General features: G+C 54.5%; 2 protein-coding genes across 4 annotated transcripts; both read right to left on the bottom strand.

Annotated features, from left to right (window-relative positions):
• Positions 1 to 3543: 3543 nt before the first annotated feature.
• On the bottom strand, positions 3544 to 6107 carry HSD17B1 (hydroxysteroid 17-beta dehydrogenase 1). 2 transcript variants are annotated; one of them, XM_081162663.1, is made up of 6 exons: positions 5799 to 6107; positions 5533 to 5700; positions 5211 to 5390; positions 5001 to 5094; positions 4345 to 4522; positions 3544 to 4252 (listed from the first exon to the last, which is right to left on the bottom strand). In XM_081162663.1, exons 1-6 carry the CDS (start codon positions 5893 to 5895, stop codon positions 4013 to 4015), a joined length of 957 nt encoding a protein of 318 aa, XP_081018789.1. In that variant the 5' UTR covers positions 5896 to 6107; the 3' UTR covers positions 3544 to 4012. The 2 variants fall into 2 exon arrangements, with proteins under 2 accessions (XP_081018789.1, XP_081018790.1); XM_081162664.1 differs by lacking the exon at positions 5211 to 5390.
• Positions 6108 to 6429: 322 nt separating this feature from the next.
• NAGLU (N-acetyl-alpha-glucosaminidase) lies at positions 6430 to 13063 on the bottom strand. 2 transcript variants are annotated; one of them, XM_081162661.1, is made up of 6 exons: positions 12616 to 13063; positions 11388 to 11535; positions 10502 to 10648; positions 10237 to 10322; positions 8961 to 9217; positions 6430 to 7878 (listed from the first exon to the last, which is right to left on the bottom strand). In XM_081162661.1, exons 1-6 carry the CDS (start codon positions 13002 to 13004, stop codon positions 6668 to 6670), a joined length of 2238 nt encoding a protein of 745 aa, XP_081018787.1. In that variant the 5' UTR covers positions 13005 to 13063; the 3' UTR covers positions 6430 to 6667. The 2 variants fall into 2 exon arrangements, with proteins under 2 accessions (XP_081018787.1, XP_081018788.1); XM_081162662.1 differs by lacking the exon at positions 12616 to 13063 and adding an exon at positions 12515 to 12543.
• Between the last annotated feature and the right edge of the window lie 831 nt (positions 13064 to 13894).

Genomic DNA, 13894 nt, shown 5'->3' with positions numbered 1-13894 from the left:
GTGTATGAGCCTCTGGCCCCACAGAACCTGGATTGGCCTCTGAAGTCAAGGATGGAATGTTATAGAGCCACAAAGGCACTGAGGTCAGGCTTCTTGTAGGAGGCATCTTAAGCTGGATTTTAAAGAGAGGAGCAGTTTGCCGGGCCAGCGTGGCTCAGCGGTTGAGCATTGACCTAGGATCCAGGAGATAACAGTTTGATACCTGGTGAGGGCTCCTGCCGGATCCCAGCGGGGATCGTGCAGGAGGCAGCGGATCAATGACTCTCTCTCCCTCTCCCTTTCTCTGAAAGCAATAAAAATAAATGAATAAGTAAGTAGAGGAGCAGCTTGAAGAAGCAAACTGCAAAGACTGTCAGGAACTGCTCTGAAACATCTGGACACACAGCCTCCCTTTCCTATACCAAGTCACTTTTGGAATAGAGCACTGAGACAGCAACTGCTGGTTAACCCTTGAGCTGGACCTAGGCATTAGGAAGCTCCTCACCCCCTCTTCTGTCCTGGGAATGTATGCTCTGCACCATTCTCACAGTGGGAGCTGTCTTCAAGGACGAAGCCTTGAGAAAGCAAGGTGTTGAAACCATCTGGACGCTGTGTGTGACTGAACCTAGTTAAAGCCTCCCTAAAACTTGTAGGATTCTGGTGGGCTGATGCAGAGATCTACTTGTTTTGTGTCCGCCCAGGACAAGTCTTGTAAGTTTTCTTCTTGCTTATTAAACCTGCCACCTAACCACTGTGCTGTACACCTGAAACTAATACAAAATAATACTGCATGTAAGCTGTAACTGAAAAACAAAATAAATAAAAAACCCCTGCTACCCACTAATCTGGAGCGGTCTGCCTCATTCTGCACCCTCTGGGTACGGGGAACCAGTTTCAGATTCCACCCGGGGAACTCCCCAGGTTGTAAACCAAAAATTGGCAAGCCATCTAGGAGACTGAAGAAACGGGCCTTGGGAAAGAGGCATCTGCTAGGGAAATTCAGGTTGGCCATTGACCTCTGCAATGGGGGGGGGCGGGGAAGGGGTTGTATGTTAGATGCTTGTGGACCACCATATGAGTACGGGGACACCCCAAACTCCAGCAGGTCTAATGTGCTTGTTTGAGGAACTGCACATAGTGCACTGTGGCAAAGAAGGGAACCCAATGGCTGCTCCAGTGGGCTGGCCTCTACTGTGGGCACTTTGACTGGCTACCAATGCCCAACCAGAGGCCTGACACTTGAGTTGGAAAGTTGGAAGAAGAGCTGAGATTAGAAAGGATGTGCAGCTGTTCACAACTCTGCCCGCTTCGGGCTGGTAGACAGAGGAGGGAGAATAGTAAGACAGTAAAAAAGGAGGTGAGGCCAGATCAACAAAGGTGTTGGGAAGCCTTGGGGGAAAACCTTATATTTTACTGAGAAAGGAAGCCACTGAAGGTGTTTTGAGCAGAGGCATGAAATGAGTACACATTTTTTTTTTTTTAGACTTTCTTTTTTTAAAATCGTCACCCAAGGATATTCCTTCCAATTGTCTTTCAGAGGGAGTGGAAGGGAGAGAGAGAGAGAAAAAACATTGATGTGAGAGAGACACATTGACTGGTTGCCTCCTGCATGTACCTTGACTGGGGCCAGGGACCTAGCCTGCAACTGACATACGTGACTTTGACCGGAATTGAACCTGAGTCCCTTCAGTCCATGGGCCAACACTCTAACCACTGAGCCAAACTGGCTAGGGCTATACTTTCATTTTTAAAAGATCATTCTGGTTGCACTGTGGAAACTTTGCTGTTGGTGGGTAAGGGTGGAATCAGGGAAACCAGTTAGGAAGCTATTGCAAAAATCCAGGAGAGATGATAGTGCATGGACTAGGGTAATTTCCAAATATGCCTTAAAGATTGAAAGTAGAGCTGTCAGTATTTGCTGGATTGGTTGAGGGATGAGACAGAGAGAGACTGAAGTCAGGAGGTATCTAAGGTTTTTGGACCAAGCAATTGGGAGCATGGAGTTGTCATGTACTGAAGTAGGGAAGACTGAAAGGGCTGGAAATCAGAAATTGGGCTTTGCACACATTAAGTTTGTTAGGCAACAAGACATTGAGCAGGCAGTTGGATATACGTAAGCCTGGAGTTTGCGGGAGACAATGGAGTTGGAGATATGTGGAGTTTTTTTGTTTGGGGGGGTCATCATCATGTAAATGGTATTCAAAGTCATGGCACTGTTACTGAATCACCTCCCAAAATTCAGGCTCATGTACCTGATGTGCTAATAGGCCAAAACACTGAGACATCAGTGCTTGGAGATACAGAAAGGTTTATTCAACTTGACAAAGTGAGAGGATGGGAGAGCAAGATCACTCAAATCCATCACTCCCCAAAAGCAAAAGAGGGAGTTTTTTTGTGGCTAGGGAGTAAGGGAGGGGGAGTTTCAGGGAACTGAGAGAAAAGTGTTTCTTTAATCACAGATAATTTTTCTGCATCAGACTCCTGGGTAGCAGCAGCTGGTCATAGCTACCTTGAAGATATTCTTTCCTTCTGCAAACAAACTCATAAATCTCTTCCTGCCCCTGAAGTTATCTCCCCCAGCTTGGCAAAGAGATACCACCACATCAGCAACTTATTACTACATTCCTGAGAACAAAGGGGGTTGATCAAGGAGAGTGGTTAACATTTGAACAAAGCCCTAAGTAAGAATTAAAATTACTTAATTCTAGCTGCCAAAATACTGTAAGCATTAAAATCACAAGGGGTTTGGCTATAGGGCTTTTTTTTTTTTTTTTTAAACTGAGAATTTAAAGAGATTATTTTAAAAATGTTTTTATTGATTTTAGAGAGGGAGAGGGAGAAGAGGTCCCATGTCTCAGAGTTGCATGTCACTTTGGCCCTGACCCTTTCCTGTGACTTTCCTGGATGCTTCAGGGACAACAGACTCATCTGGACCAACAGGGCAGGTAGATAGGTAAGGACAGGGTGGCCAAGGCCCCTTCCTAAACCTTCCCCCAGGAGCAGAAGCAGCGGGCAGTCCAAAGGCCCAGATCAGATCATTATCTGGAGGTAGGGGCAGGTCAAGATGAGTGCCACCTTCCCCCAAGGTCCCACACAAAGCCCTAGGAACCCCAGTGGGTCCCTCTTTATTGTAAGTCCACTTCCAGACGCTCTGCAGCCATGCCCCTGGTTATCCCCTCCCCACTCCTAGTCTCCCCTCAGTACCATCCCCTCCAGGGCACCCTTGCCCCTTTCCTCTGCCTGCGACCTCTTCACCTAGTTTCTGTCTGTTCACCCTTCCTCCAGTACCCAACCTGGGAGGGAGCTAGGAGATTGGCTCCACAACCCTGCAGGCCCTTTCAGTGGCTCCTGCCACTCTAGCTCCTTCGCTGGCTTCAGGAAGGACAGACCACTGAACAGAACAGCCAGGCCTGGAGCCTCAGCTAAACCTCCTGGTGAGAGGCAGCTTCTAGGCTGGTGGGGATCTCTCTGCTGAGTTTTGTCTAGGGCAGGGGGCAAGGAGGAGGGGGAGTGGGGCTGTCTCCTTTTAATTCATTTGGCCCAGTTTCTTCCTTACATCTCCGGCTTCCTCACGGGAATACAATGACAAGACTAGTAATGCCACTAGTAGTAGTAATAACTGTGCCTGCTATGAAGACCTCTATACCAGCACTTTCAGGCATTATCTCAATTCATTCTCACTACGGTCCTTGATACAGGGATTATACCCATTTTACAGATTAAAAAAACAGAGTCAGAGAAAGTAAAGAACTGGCCTGAGGTCCCATGACTAGCGGGGACTGAGTCACAACCAGACTTTCCTCCCATCCAAGCCTGCCTAACTCCTACCGCTGCAGATAAGAGCAGTGGACTTGAGGCCGGACCGGGGCTAGCTCTTCCCTCATTCGGGGAGGTTTCCAGGTAGGTGTAACCCGGCCTAACAAGTATGCCCACCGGCTGCACGCGCCAGGGCAGTGCAGTCCCGCTCCATTCCCCAGAACCGCACATCCCCTGGGCGCAAAGGAGAGAGAGGGAGACCACGGGGACCAGGCCTTTATTTCAGGGCAGCTGGGGAAGCGCTGAGCTCAGGGCCTCCCAGTTCTCCCACTCGGGCCTCCGTCTGGGCACCATCTGGACCCGCAGCGGGCTTGTCACTGAACACTGCACGGTGCATGGCAGCGACATAGCTGCAGCCGCTGGGGTCGGCGAGGCGCAGCTGCACCAGGGGCAGGATGCGCTCGGAGGTGAAGTAGCGCAGGGCTGGCTGCGAGGAGCGCAGGGCTGTGAGGAAGACCTGCGGGGGAGAGGAAGCGCCCTGGCTGGGGCTGGATGCGAAACCCAGGACTCGAGTGCCGCCTCGCTCCCAGAGCCCTGCCTGGCACCTACCTCTGTCACCTCCTCTGGGTCCTGTGCCCCCTCACGGAAGACCTGCTCGAAGTGGCGCTGGTACTGGGAGAAAAGGTCTCGGGTTTGGGCGTCTGCACCCTCCAGCACCACGTCGAGGCCGTCCTGGACCTTTTCCGGGAAGGCAGTGCGCACTGGGCCGCACTCGATGAGGCTCACGCTGGTGACCGGAGAGAGTGGCGAGTGGGCTGAGGGCCAATGCGAACAGGGCCCCGGACCTGGCCCCCAGACCCAGCCACTGTGGCACAGAGGCCAGAGGGAGGGTGGGAAAGGTCTGCACACCTGCACCGGCAGGCGGCGGGAGCTTAGGCTAACCACAGTGCTAGAAAAGTGGTTCACTGCCTGAACAGCCCTCCCACTTCCATCTGAAGGTGTGAGAGTGACTCTAGTGGCAGAATTCCAACTTGGCTGGGTCTACTGTGTGACCTTGGGGTAGTCAGCTAATCTCTCTGGGACTGAGTTTCCCAATAATAGTACAGACACCTCATGAGCATGGGCCCAGTACAGTGCCTGGCACACAACAAACATGGGCTGCAGTAGGGAGAGGCCGGGGAGAACACCTGGAGCAGCTCCCAGAAGGGATATGGGGGTTCCCAAAGTCAGGGTTCAGGGGGTTCTAAGGGCAGGGCGTGACTCACTGGATCCCGAAGGGAGGCAGCAGAACAGCCAGGCTCTCACATAAACCTTCGACTGCAAACTTGCTGGCACAGTAAACGGCGTTGAAGGGCAGCCCTTTGAGGGGAGATGAGGCTGCTGAGACTCCTATGGGAGCGCATCCCCAGAAAGCCCACTGTGGGCGCACAGTGCGACTGAACCTGGCCCAGCCCCTCGTGACTCACCCCACTCACCCATCAAGCCTCCCATGCTCCCAGTCACCAATATACGTCCTGAGCGGCGGCGCTTCATGTCTGGCAGGAAAGCCTGAAGCATCTGCACCATCCCGACCAAGTTCACGTCCAGCACAGAGCCCACGGCATCAGCTGAGTGCGCCTCCAGCGGCCCGTGCAGGCCCCGGCCGGCATTGCACACTGAGGGAAGAGGTCCGACCCCATGTGTCTCATGCACCACCCTCCACCCCAGTTGGTCCCTTGTGTTCCCTGGGCCTCAAGACACCTTGGTTTGGACACCGGGCAGGGAAGGCTCTTGCATATGTGTTTTGGGGAGGCTCACCCAATACATCCACGTGGCCCTCTGTCACACGTGCCCTGGCAGCAGCTACGGAATCTGCGTCCTGCACATCCAGCTGCAACGTCTCCAGGGAGCCAGGAGGGCACCCTTGGGACCTGGCTGCCTCCCACAGTTGGTCCTGTGTGCTCAGGTCCCGTAAAGTGGCATACACTGGAGGTTGGGGCCGAGACGAGGATCTGAATGTCCTGCTTAACTTACCTAGGTCCCCTTGGACCAGGGGCTGCTCCCATCCCAATCTCCACATGTACCTTTGAAGCTCTGGGACGGGTCTGATGCCAGGCGCAGGGCCAGGTGCAGGCCGATGCCCGAGGAGCAGCCAGTGATGAGCACCACTGTGCGGTCCATGGGGAGAGGTGTGTGGGAGAGGCTCTGGCAGTGCTAAGCTCCAGTCTCTGGATTAGATATCACCTACTTCGCTCCGCCTCTGCCCCCAGAGGTACCCACCCCTTGTTGTGTCTTCAGCACCACCTCAAGGCTGAACTCTCCAGAGGTCCCTGGCCTGCTCTCCCCACTCTGCTCTAGGTCACCGTAGAGATGAGGCCACTACTTGGAACACCCTTCTTTAGTTACTGGTCAGAGGTTGGGCGAAGCTTTGCAATCAGGAGGTGTGGGCTCCCACGTGGGCACTGAGTGTCCTGCGCAGATCTTTCTTCGGGCATGTCTCTGTCCCACATGGACAATGATAGTTTCCAAAGTTTGTTGTTGAGGGTATGAAAGGAAATGCTTTGGGAAGGCATTCTCAGTTCAAAGGTCAGGGGTTAGTATTAAAAATGAGGAGACCAAGGCAAGGGGGCAGGGAGAACTGGGCTCACACCAGTGTCCATGCTATAACCCCGAGTCATCCCAGGCATTGTAGCAGTGACATTCAGACACAGGGGCCCAGGTGATTCACCAGTTTATTAAGTTGTACTAAACAGTACTTTGATCCCAAATTTGGGGTGGTGGGGGGAGGGCAGCTCACTTCCCTCCAAATCTCCTACCCTTGATCCCACTGGCAGGTCTTGAGTTCCTTCACCAAGGCCTGGGGACCTCCAGTGACACTTGCCCAGCTCCAGACCCCAGGAGCCTGCTCAGGCCTGGAGTTTGGGGAGAACATGGCCCAGGGGTGGTTAATCTGTCACAAGGTGCCAGCCACCCACCGGGGGTAATATTTAAGGAAGAGCTTCTTGGCCAGGTCCACAGTGTCACCTTGGGGTTGCGTAGGATACCTCTTTGTGCTGAGGACAAAGGTCTGTTCCAGCTGGAAGGCGTTCTTTTCAAACTGGTGCTGTTGGAAGGGGATGCCTTGGGCCAGGCTTTCAACCAGCATTTCCATGAACAGCTGCCAGCGGGGGGTGTAGTAGTCAGCCACCAGTCCTGCCAGCTGCTTGTTGGCATAGTCTAGAACATTGCCCTCTGGCCCCCAAAGGGTCACCTGGTAGCGGCTGTTCTGTTCATAGAAATGGGCCTCGGCCTCACTGACTGCTGCTGCCCGGGCCTGCTCCAGCCAGCTGCCCAGCAGGAAGTGGCCATCACTAGCCAGTATGTTGTCCAGTGAGGGCAGAAGCTCATAGGCTAGGATGCCTGCAGCCCTCAGCAGGGGAACCAGCTCCTTGTTCAGGTAGGCAGTCCTCACCTCCTCATAGTACAAGGTGACCAGCTCCTGGACCGCCTGGCGAGTGATGTCCACCAGGTCGTAGCGGAAGGATGGGTTGCTGGCCAGGGTGGGGGTGGCTGTTAGCAGCAGCCGCCAGGCCTCAAACACATCTGATTGGTTGTACCAGACAGTAGTAACCATCTTCAGGGATGGCCGCCTGACCAGTGGGCTACGATTGTGGCCCCTGCAGGCCTCGCCAGAGCAATTGTAGACACTCCTGAGAAGTAGCCTCCATGCTGCCTCTGCGCCCCCATGGGAGACTCCATACCGCCGGGCTGCAAAGCTGGTCACCCAGGCCCCCAGATCTGTAACTGGATCCTTTCGCCAGCCCAGCTCAGCCATGAGGGCATAGACCACTTCGTTCTGGCCAATGCCTTCAGGGGCTATGCCCGTGCCTAACATTGTGGAGTTGGGGAAGAGGCGGGCGGCAGTGGGGCCTTGGTTCACAGCCTCTAGGGCCCCAAACAGGCCGTGATTGCCCCCAAAGTTATGCAGCATGCACCAGATGAAGGGCTGGCCCTGGAAGGAGGCTGTGCGGTTGTACACAGGCTGGCTCTCAGCAAACAGGTCCAGAACCAGGAGGCGGCCACGGGGCACTGCCCTGAGCACAGCCTCCACCTGGGCAGGGCCCCAGAACTGACGCTGGTTCTGGAAGAGCCAGCCTTGGAGGAGCCATATGGCGTCAGGGTCCACTGTGGTTGGGGTGGGGGGAATAGAGAAGAAGATGATGAGAAGAGAGAGGGTCAGGGGGACATTTACCCTCATTCTATAGAGAGGAAACAGAGGTCCAGAGAAGTTAAATGACTCTGTCACAGGACACTTCCTTCCCCTGGACTGCCAACCAGCCGGGCACTTCATCACACACACCCTTCCCATCTCCTCCTCCTCCCCCACTGGGAGCTCTAGGATACTGTTATCAAGCTTTGTGGAAATGGGAATTACCCAGAGGGCTGGTTCACACACACATTCATGGGCTCCAGCCCTGGTCATTCTGACTCAGGAATGGGAAGGGAAAAGACGGAGGTTGTATTTGCAGACCTGACAGGCTCTGGGCTGAATCAGACTTGGAGTAGTGCTGTTCAAGTAACTCTGAGCGAATTGGTTCCCTCTCTGGCTCACACACAGGCCTCCCCACCAAGACACTTCTGACCTGGCTCCTTTCTACCCCTCCCCTGTAAGTGGCAGGAAGAAGCACTGGGTTTACATTTGTGTACCAGGAAGGACACCTACCAGTTTTAGGTACATTCCCTATCCTCTGGCTGCTTTCCGTACCTCAGCTGGAGGTAGCAACCAAATAAAATATGGGGTGGGCAAAAGTAGGTTTACACTGTAACCAATGATACAATAATTAATAAATAAGTAATAATACAAGAACAAACTATTTCACGTACTCACAATTGTAGACCTACTTTTGCGCACCCCTGTATTTTCAATAGCCAGCACTTAATGACGCTTTACTCTGAGCCAGGCATCATTCTACTTATAAGAGAGCCCCATTTTATAGATGAAACAACTGAGGCACTGACTGGGAGGGAGGTAACTTTGCAAGTCACAGGCAGGAAGTGCCAGTGCCAGGGTTTGAGCAGGTTGCCTGGTTCCAGAGCTCACCTCTCAACCAGGGTGATTAAATAAGATGACATGCGTGTACAAGTGCTTGGTAAACTGTAAAGTGCCATGTGTCACACTCAGGTGTTACTATTCCCAGTCCCTTCTCCCAGCCCTACCTCCCTGAGGGTCCAGGGCTCCCCTTCCCCACCTCCCCCTGGCAGCAAACCTGTAATCATGGCCTGGTAGACGGCGGCAGTGGCTGCAGCGAGGTAGGAGGGCTCTGAGGATGGGGGCTGCATCTCATTGAAAGTGTCGGCCCCATAGATGTGATCTGTGCCAAACTCTTTGGTCAGCTCCCGCAGGAAGAGGCTCCCCACAATAGGGAACAGGGGGTCTTCTGGAGCCAGAAGGAAGGAGCAGGAGTAGGAGCAGTTGAAGTGTCCCCAGCTGCCCATCTGGGTGATATTGACCTGAGGGAACACCCTAGTTGGGGGTGGGAACAGTCCAGACATTTAATGCAGGCTGACACAGTATTCACTGCCAGCCTCATTCAGTTATCTGCAACTCCTGGAACTCATCCTGGTGTCTCATGCCTCCATGCCTTTACACATACTGTGCTCCATGCCTGGAGTCCTTTCCTCCCCCCTCTGCTCACCCAGCTCATTACTCCTTGATATCTTTTACGTTTTACCTAATCTGGAAAGCTTTTGCTGTCTCGCCCCTCCCACTGGCTGAAACAAGCAACACTCATTTTTCAAGGTCTGGCCCAGTACTGCCTCTGCTCTGAGCCCTTGCGGCTCCTCTTCCCCAGGCAGAAGTGACCTTGACAGAGAAGTGGGCCCTATCACTGTATTGCAGCCCCTGCCAACCTATCTCACTCCAGGGACAGGAACTCAGTGCACCTTTGTCGCTGCATTCCCAAGGCCCAGCACAGAGCCTGGTCTGGTAGTTCCAGAGAGCCTGACAAACATTCACTGAATGTATGCATGAGGCTCCTGCCACTCGGTGGGAGAGATGAAGGGGTGGCCAATGAGGCCAGCAGCATGCACTTAGTACTGTGAGAGTGGAGGAAACCAGGTGCTCATGGGAATGAAGGAGGTGGTGACCAATGCTGGGGGCCCCAGCAAGGCTTCCTGAAGGAGGGGAGGTCTCGGTTGGGCCTTGAAGATTTTTCCCAGCCACAGGAGAGGATGGGTGGGTAGCACAGAGGAGCAAAGGAGCAGGAAGGACAGAGACCAGTGCACCCCTACTACTCCTCATAAGAGCTGCCTTTTTCTAAGTCTCTGTGCCAAGCCATGTATATTTGACAAGTGAGGCCACTGAGGCGCAGAGTAGTCATATAATCCGTCCAAGGTCACATGGCTAGTGGATAGCAGAGCCTGGAATCAAGCCAGGGCCTACATCTAGAGCTTCAGTTTTTCTTTAAATCATACCTTGCAGGGGAAAATAAGTTCTGTCTCTGAGCTGAGTGGGAGGTGAGGGCACAGAGGAGGGAGGCTCACCTGGTTATAGCCTTGGGGACATGCCCTGCGAATGCAGGTAACACAGGGATCATGCCGAAGGAGCGCATCCGGTCCAGGATCCGATGCTGGGAAGAATGGGAGGGGAAATGGTGAGCATGGCCCGAGATGGGAGGCCCTTACTCCCCCAGGGCACACGGAGTCCCCAAGATCCAGTTAGGAGCCTTGAGTCTGGCCAAATACCACCCTCCCTTGGCCTGTGGCTGTCCAGGACCAATTCTATCCCCTCTCTTCCCCATTATTTTACCTGCAGGTAAAGCTGCTTGAGATGCCAGGAGTGGGGCAGGGGGCCACCCCAGGTGTGCAGGTTGCCCATGCGCCCCCAGGCCAGGAAGGCAGGACCGGTGAAGTACTCATCAATCTCTGACTGGGTCAGTCCCAAGGCCAGGTACACCTGAGAAGGAAGGCAATCCCCACACACATAAATACTTCATCTCCTTTCATTGATTCATTGAACATTCACTCATCTTTTCTCTATGGGGTGCCCTACAGTTACTAAGACAAAATGCAATCTCTGCCTGCAAGGAGCCCACAGTCCAGCAGAAATAGATCTGTGAACATGTGAGCTTACTAGTGTCACCCTTGTCACACAGGTGAAGTGAGGCACAAAGGGGCTCTCCCCAAAACAAGGAAGGGGTCTTAGACGTCTTCATGGAGCAAGGCTGGCTAGAGTGATGGGTGAGGACAGCCCTGTGGGAAGCTTAAGCAGCCCCAAGGATGGAAGCTCCCAAGCCCGGCAATGGGGCACTCCTGAGTGTGTTAGTGGAAGGTCTTGACCAGATAGAGGAACTTGAAAGGCCAGGAGTCCTGTTCAGAGGCTCTCGTGGAAATCCAGGGGGAGGGCATGAGAGCCTGAACTAGGACCATGACTAAGGATGGAAAGGATAAGGCAGATCAAGGACTGCTAATGACACAGAATCTATAGAAGCAGCTGACTGGACTTCTTAAAGGGTTTACAGTGGGGTGCTGGGAAGCACTCCTTCCTGCTTGTCTCAGCAGTGGAAGCTGTTTCCAGAGGGCTAGAGCCATCATGCACGCTACAAACACTTCTGGAGCCCTTATTCTCTGTGTGCCAGACACTGTGCTGATGTGGGGTAGGGACACCTGGGGTGGCCCGTGTGGTGCGCACATACCCGCTGCCAGATGGCCTCCTGGCCGCTCCAGGCCAGCGCCAGGTTGATGCCATTCAGTGCCATCCAGTCAATCTCCTGTTCCCAGCGGGCCCAGTCCCACCACACAAAGGAGTAGCTTTGCGTGCACACATTCTGGTAATAGCGGTACCTGTAGGCAGGAACATGAGCTGGGGCGTGTCCCTCAGTGCAAAACAGATGTCCCTCACCCCTGACATCCATCATCCTGACATAGCACAGAGGGCAGCCTGAACCCAGATCTGGCCCAGAGGTGAGGGGTTCCAACGTGGCCCCTCTACTGCTTTGCTTGGGGATCTACCCCCAGTAGAGCTAAGACTCAGGACCTGAGCTTCCGAGGCGCCCGCTGCCTGCTCCCAGCACTCCACCAGGGCCCTCTAGCCCTGCAGAGCAGACTCTTTTTTTAAATCCTCACCCGAGGATATTTTTTTCCATTGATTTTTTTAGAGAGTGGAGGGAAGGGGCGAGGTGGAGGGGGGGGGAGACATCGATATGAGGGAGACCCATGGATTGGCTGTCTGGCCCACTGCCCCCCACCACCGTGGGGATCAAGACTGCAACCGAGGTACCTGCCCTTGACCAGAACTGAACAAGCGACCCTTCAGTCCAGGGCCTACGCTCTAACCAGTGCGCCACCCTGCCAAGGCAGAACTTAGACTTTCAGTCTTTTCAGTCGTGCATCAATGTCTGGATATACAGCTAACCTCCAGATAACCCTCTGATTACCCCTGAGGGACTAAGGAAAAAATGGTCATATTCAGCCCACAGGATAACCATCTGGAACCAATCCAGAGGTTAAGAATGCAAGACGATTCTTTTCAAGAATGTACCTTTTACGTATAGGGCCATACCACCTGGAATGCTTCCAATCTTATCTGACTTCGCAAGAATGCACCTTTTTACTATAAGAACTCTTAGCTTTTTTCTTCTTGGGAACACTCTGGGTATTGCCTACTTGTGTTTCTGGTTTAGAAACCCTAAAACTCTTGAATAATTAAATCTGCATCATTTATTTCCAGCCCAATCCTCTAGATTCTTTCTGAGTTACTTGGGCAAGGCAGAGCTAGGATCTGAAGCCAGAGTGGTGCGACCCTAAGGCCAGCGCTTCCTACCAGCCTGGCGCTGCGGAGGGGCGGGGACCTCAGCCAGGTGTGAGCCGGGCCGGCGGCGGGAGGCAGCTGCAGGGGAGCCGACGGGCGCGTCCCGCCGGTACCTGTTGGGCGTGGCCTCGGTCAGCTCCTCCGGCACAGCGGGCAGCGGCCGCGGCAGGTGCAGCTGAGAGCCCGACCAGGCCACGTGGCAGCCGCAGAAGTCGCGCAGGTAGCGGTGCAGGCCCGCGGCAGCGGCCACGCCCGTGGAGCCGACCACCCGCACTTGCGCCCCGGCGCCGCCGCCGCTCAGGCGGTAGGTGTCCAGGCCGGACTCGGCCGCCAGGGCGCGCTCCACCGACACCGAGAAGGCGGCCGCTGGCCCGGGCCCCAGCAGCCGGGCCAGCAGCGCCCGCACGGCCTCCGCCTCCCGGGCCTCATCCCTGGACGAGGCTCCCGCCATGGCCAGGAGCAGGAACCCCAGAGCCGCGGACGCCGCCGCCGCCGCCTCCATGGTCCAATGGTCTCAACTTGGCGGCGGCCGCGCGGGTAACCAATTCGGGACTCGGGCCTAAGGGGCGGGGCGGCCCGGGCCCAATCAGCTGCGGGCCTTGGGTCACGTGGACCCGAAGAGAAAGCGCCCGCGGGCCGCTGAGAGACCGGCTTCCGGGTCCCACAGAGCCGCCCGAGGGTGTCTTCTGACTGCGCGTGGGGCGCGAGCGCGTGACTCCGGGAACCTCAGAAGCCTGGAGCCGGAAGCGGCGCGCTTCCCTTCACCAGCGTCTTCAGATTCCGCGCGCGTTCGCACACGAGTCACTTTCCTTCCATTCACCCAACCATCCAATAAATGTTGGGAGTTTATTTTGTACCAGGACTGCCGCCCCTCTCCGGGGGAGACCTGGAAACCATGTACTTGTGGGAAGATTCGCATGATCGTTGTGATGCTGTGAAGAAATACGAGGGCACCCAGCCTAAGGCTTCCAAAGGAAGTGACATTTAATCCGAATTAAATTGGGATTGACTAGGAGAAGAGACAGGGGAAGTACCCAAGGTAGAGAAAATGTCTGTATGAGGACCCCTGAAGGACAAAGAAAGCGCTGGGCAGATTTGAGGAACTGAAAGATCATGCACAGAGTTGGAGGGGCCATGGGCCATGGAGCCTGGGCTGGCCGTGGGGCAGGACCTGGTGGACATGTTAAGGTCTCTCCTTGGATCCTTAAGGGGTAGCAGCAGCAGCAGCCGCAGCAGCCCAAGATAGGAGTTATTTTCATTTTATATAATGAGGAACTGGGGGCCAGAGAAAGGAAATGACTCAGACAAGACCAATACTAGTAGGAGAGCAGGCCTGGGACTGCAGCTGGAACTCCCAACTCCAAGACCAGCGTTCTTGCCACTATTCCCCAA

The sequence above is a fragment of the Miniopterus schreibersii genome (assembly GCF_964146895.1).
Source record: "Miniopterus schreibersii genome assembly, chromosome: 16".
NCBI lineage: Eukaryota > Metazoa > Chordata > Mammalia > Chiroptera > Miniopteridae > Miniopterus > Miniopterus schreibersii.
Note: the sequence above shows the minus strand (reverse complement) of the source record. Positions and strands in the feature narration are given on the sequence as shown.

Bases quoted from the DNA above. Each gene is read 5' to 3' on its own strand.
- HSD17B1 (XM_081162663.1), bottom strand. From the start codon at position 5,895: ATGGACCGCACAGTGGTGCTCATCACTGGCTGCTCCTCGGGCATCGGC. The intron at 4,523-5,000 runs GTGAGTCACGCC...TCCGGTCACCAG, and splicing joins CTGCCTCCCTTCGGGATCCA to CGTGAGCCTCATCGAGTGCG. The intron at 4,253-4,344 runs GTAGGTGCCAGG...TCTCCCCCGCAG, and splicing joins ACCCAGAGGAGGTGACAGAG to GTCTTCCTCACAGCCCTGCG.
- NAGLU (XM_081162661.1), bottom strand. From the start codon at position 13,004: ATGGAGGCGGCGGCGGCGGCGTCCGCGGCTCTGGGGTTCCTGCTCCTG. The intron at 9,218-10,236 runs GTGAGCCTCCCT...ACCCCCAACTAG, and splicing joins GTCCCCAAGGCTATAACCAG to GGTGTTCCCTCAGGTCAATA. The intron at 7,879-8,960 runs GTTTGCTGCCAG...CCCCAACCACAG, and splicing joins CTACCAGGCCATGATTACAG to TGGACCCTGACGCCATATGG.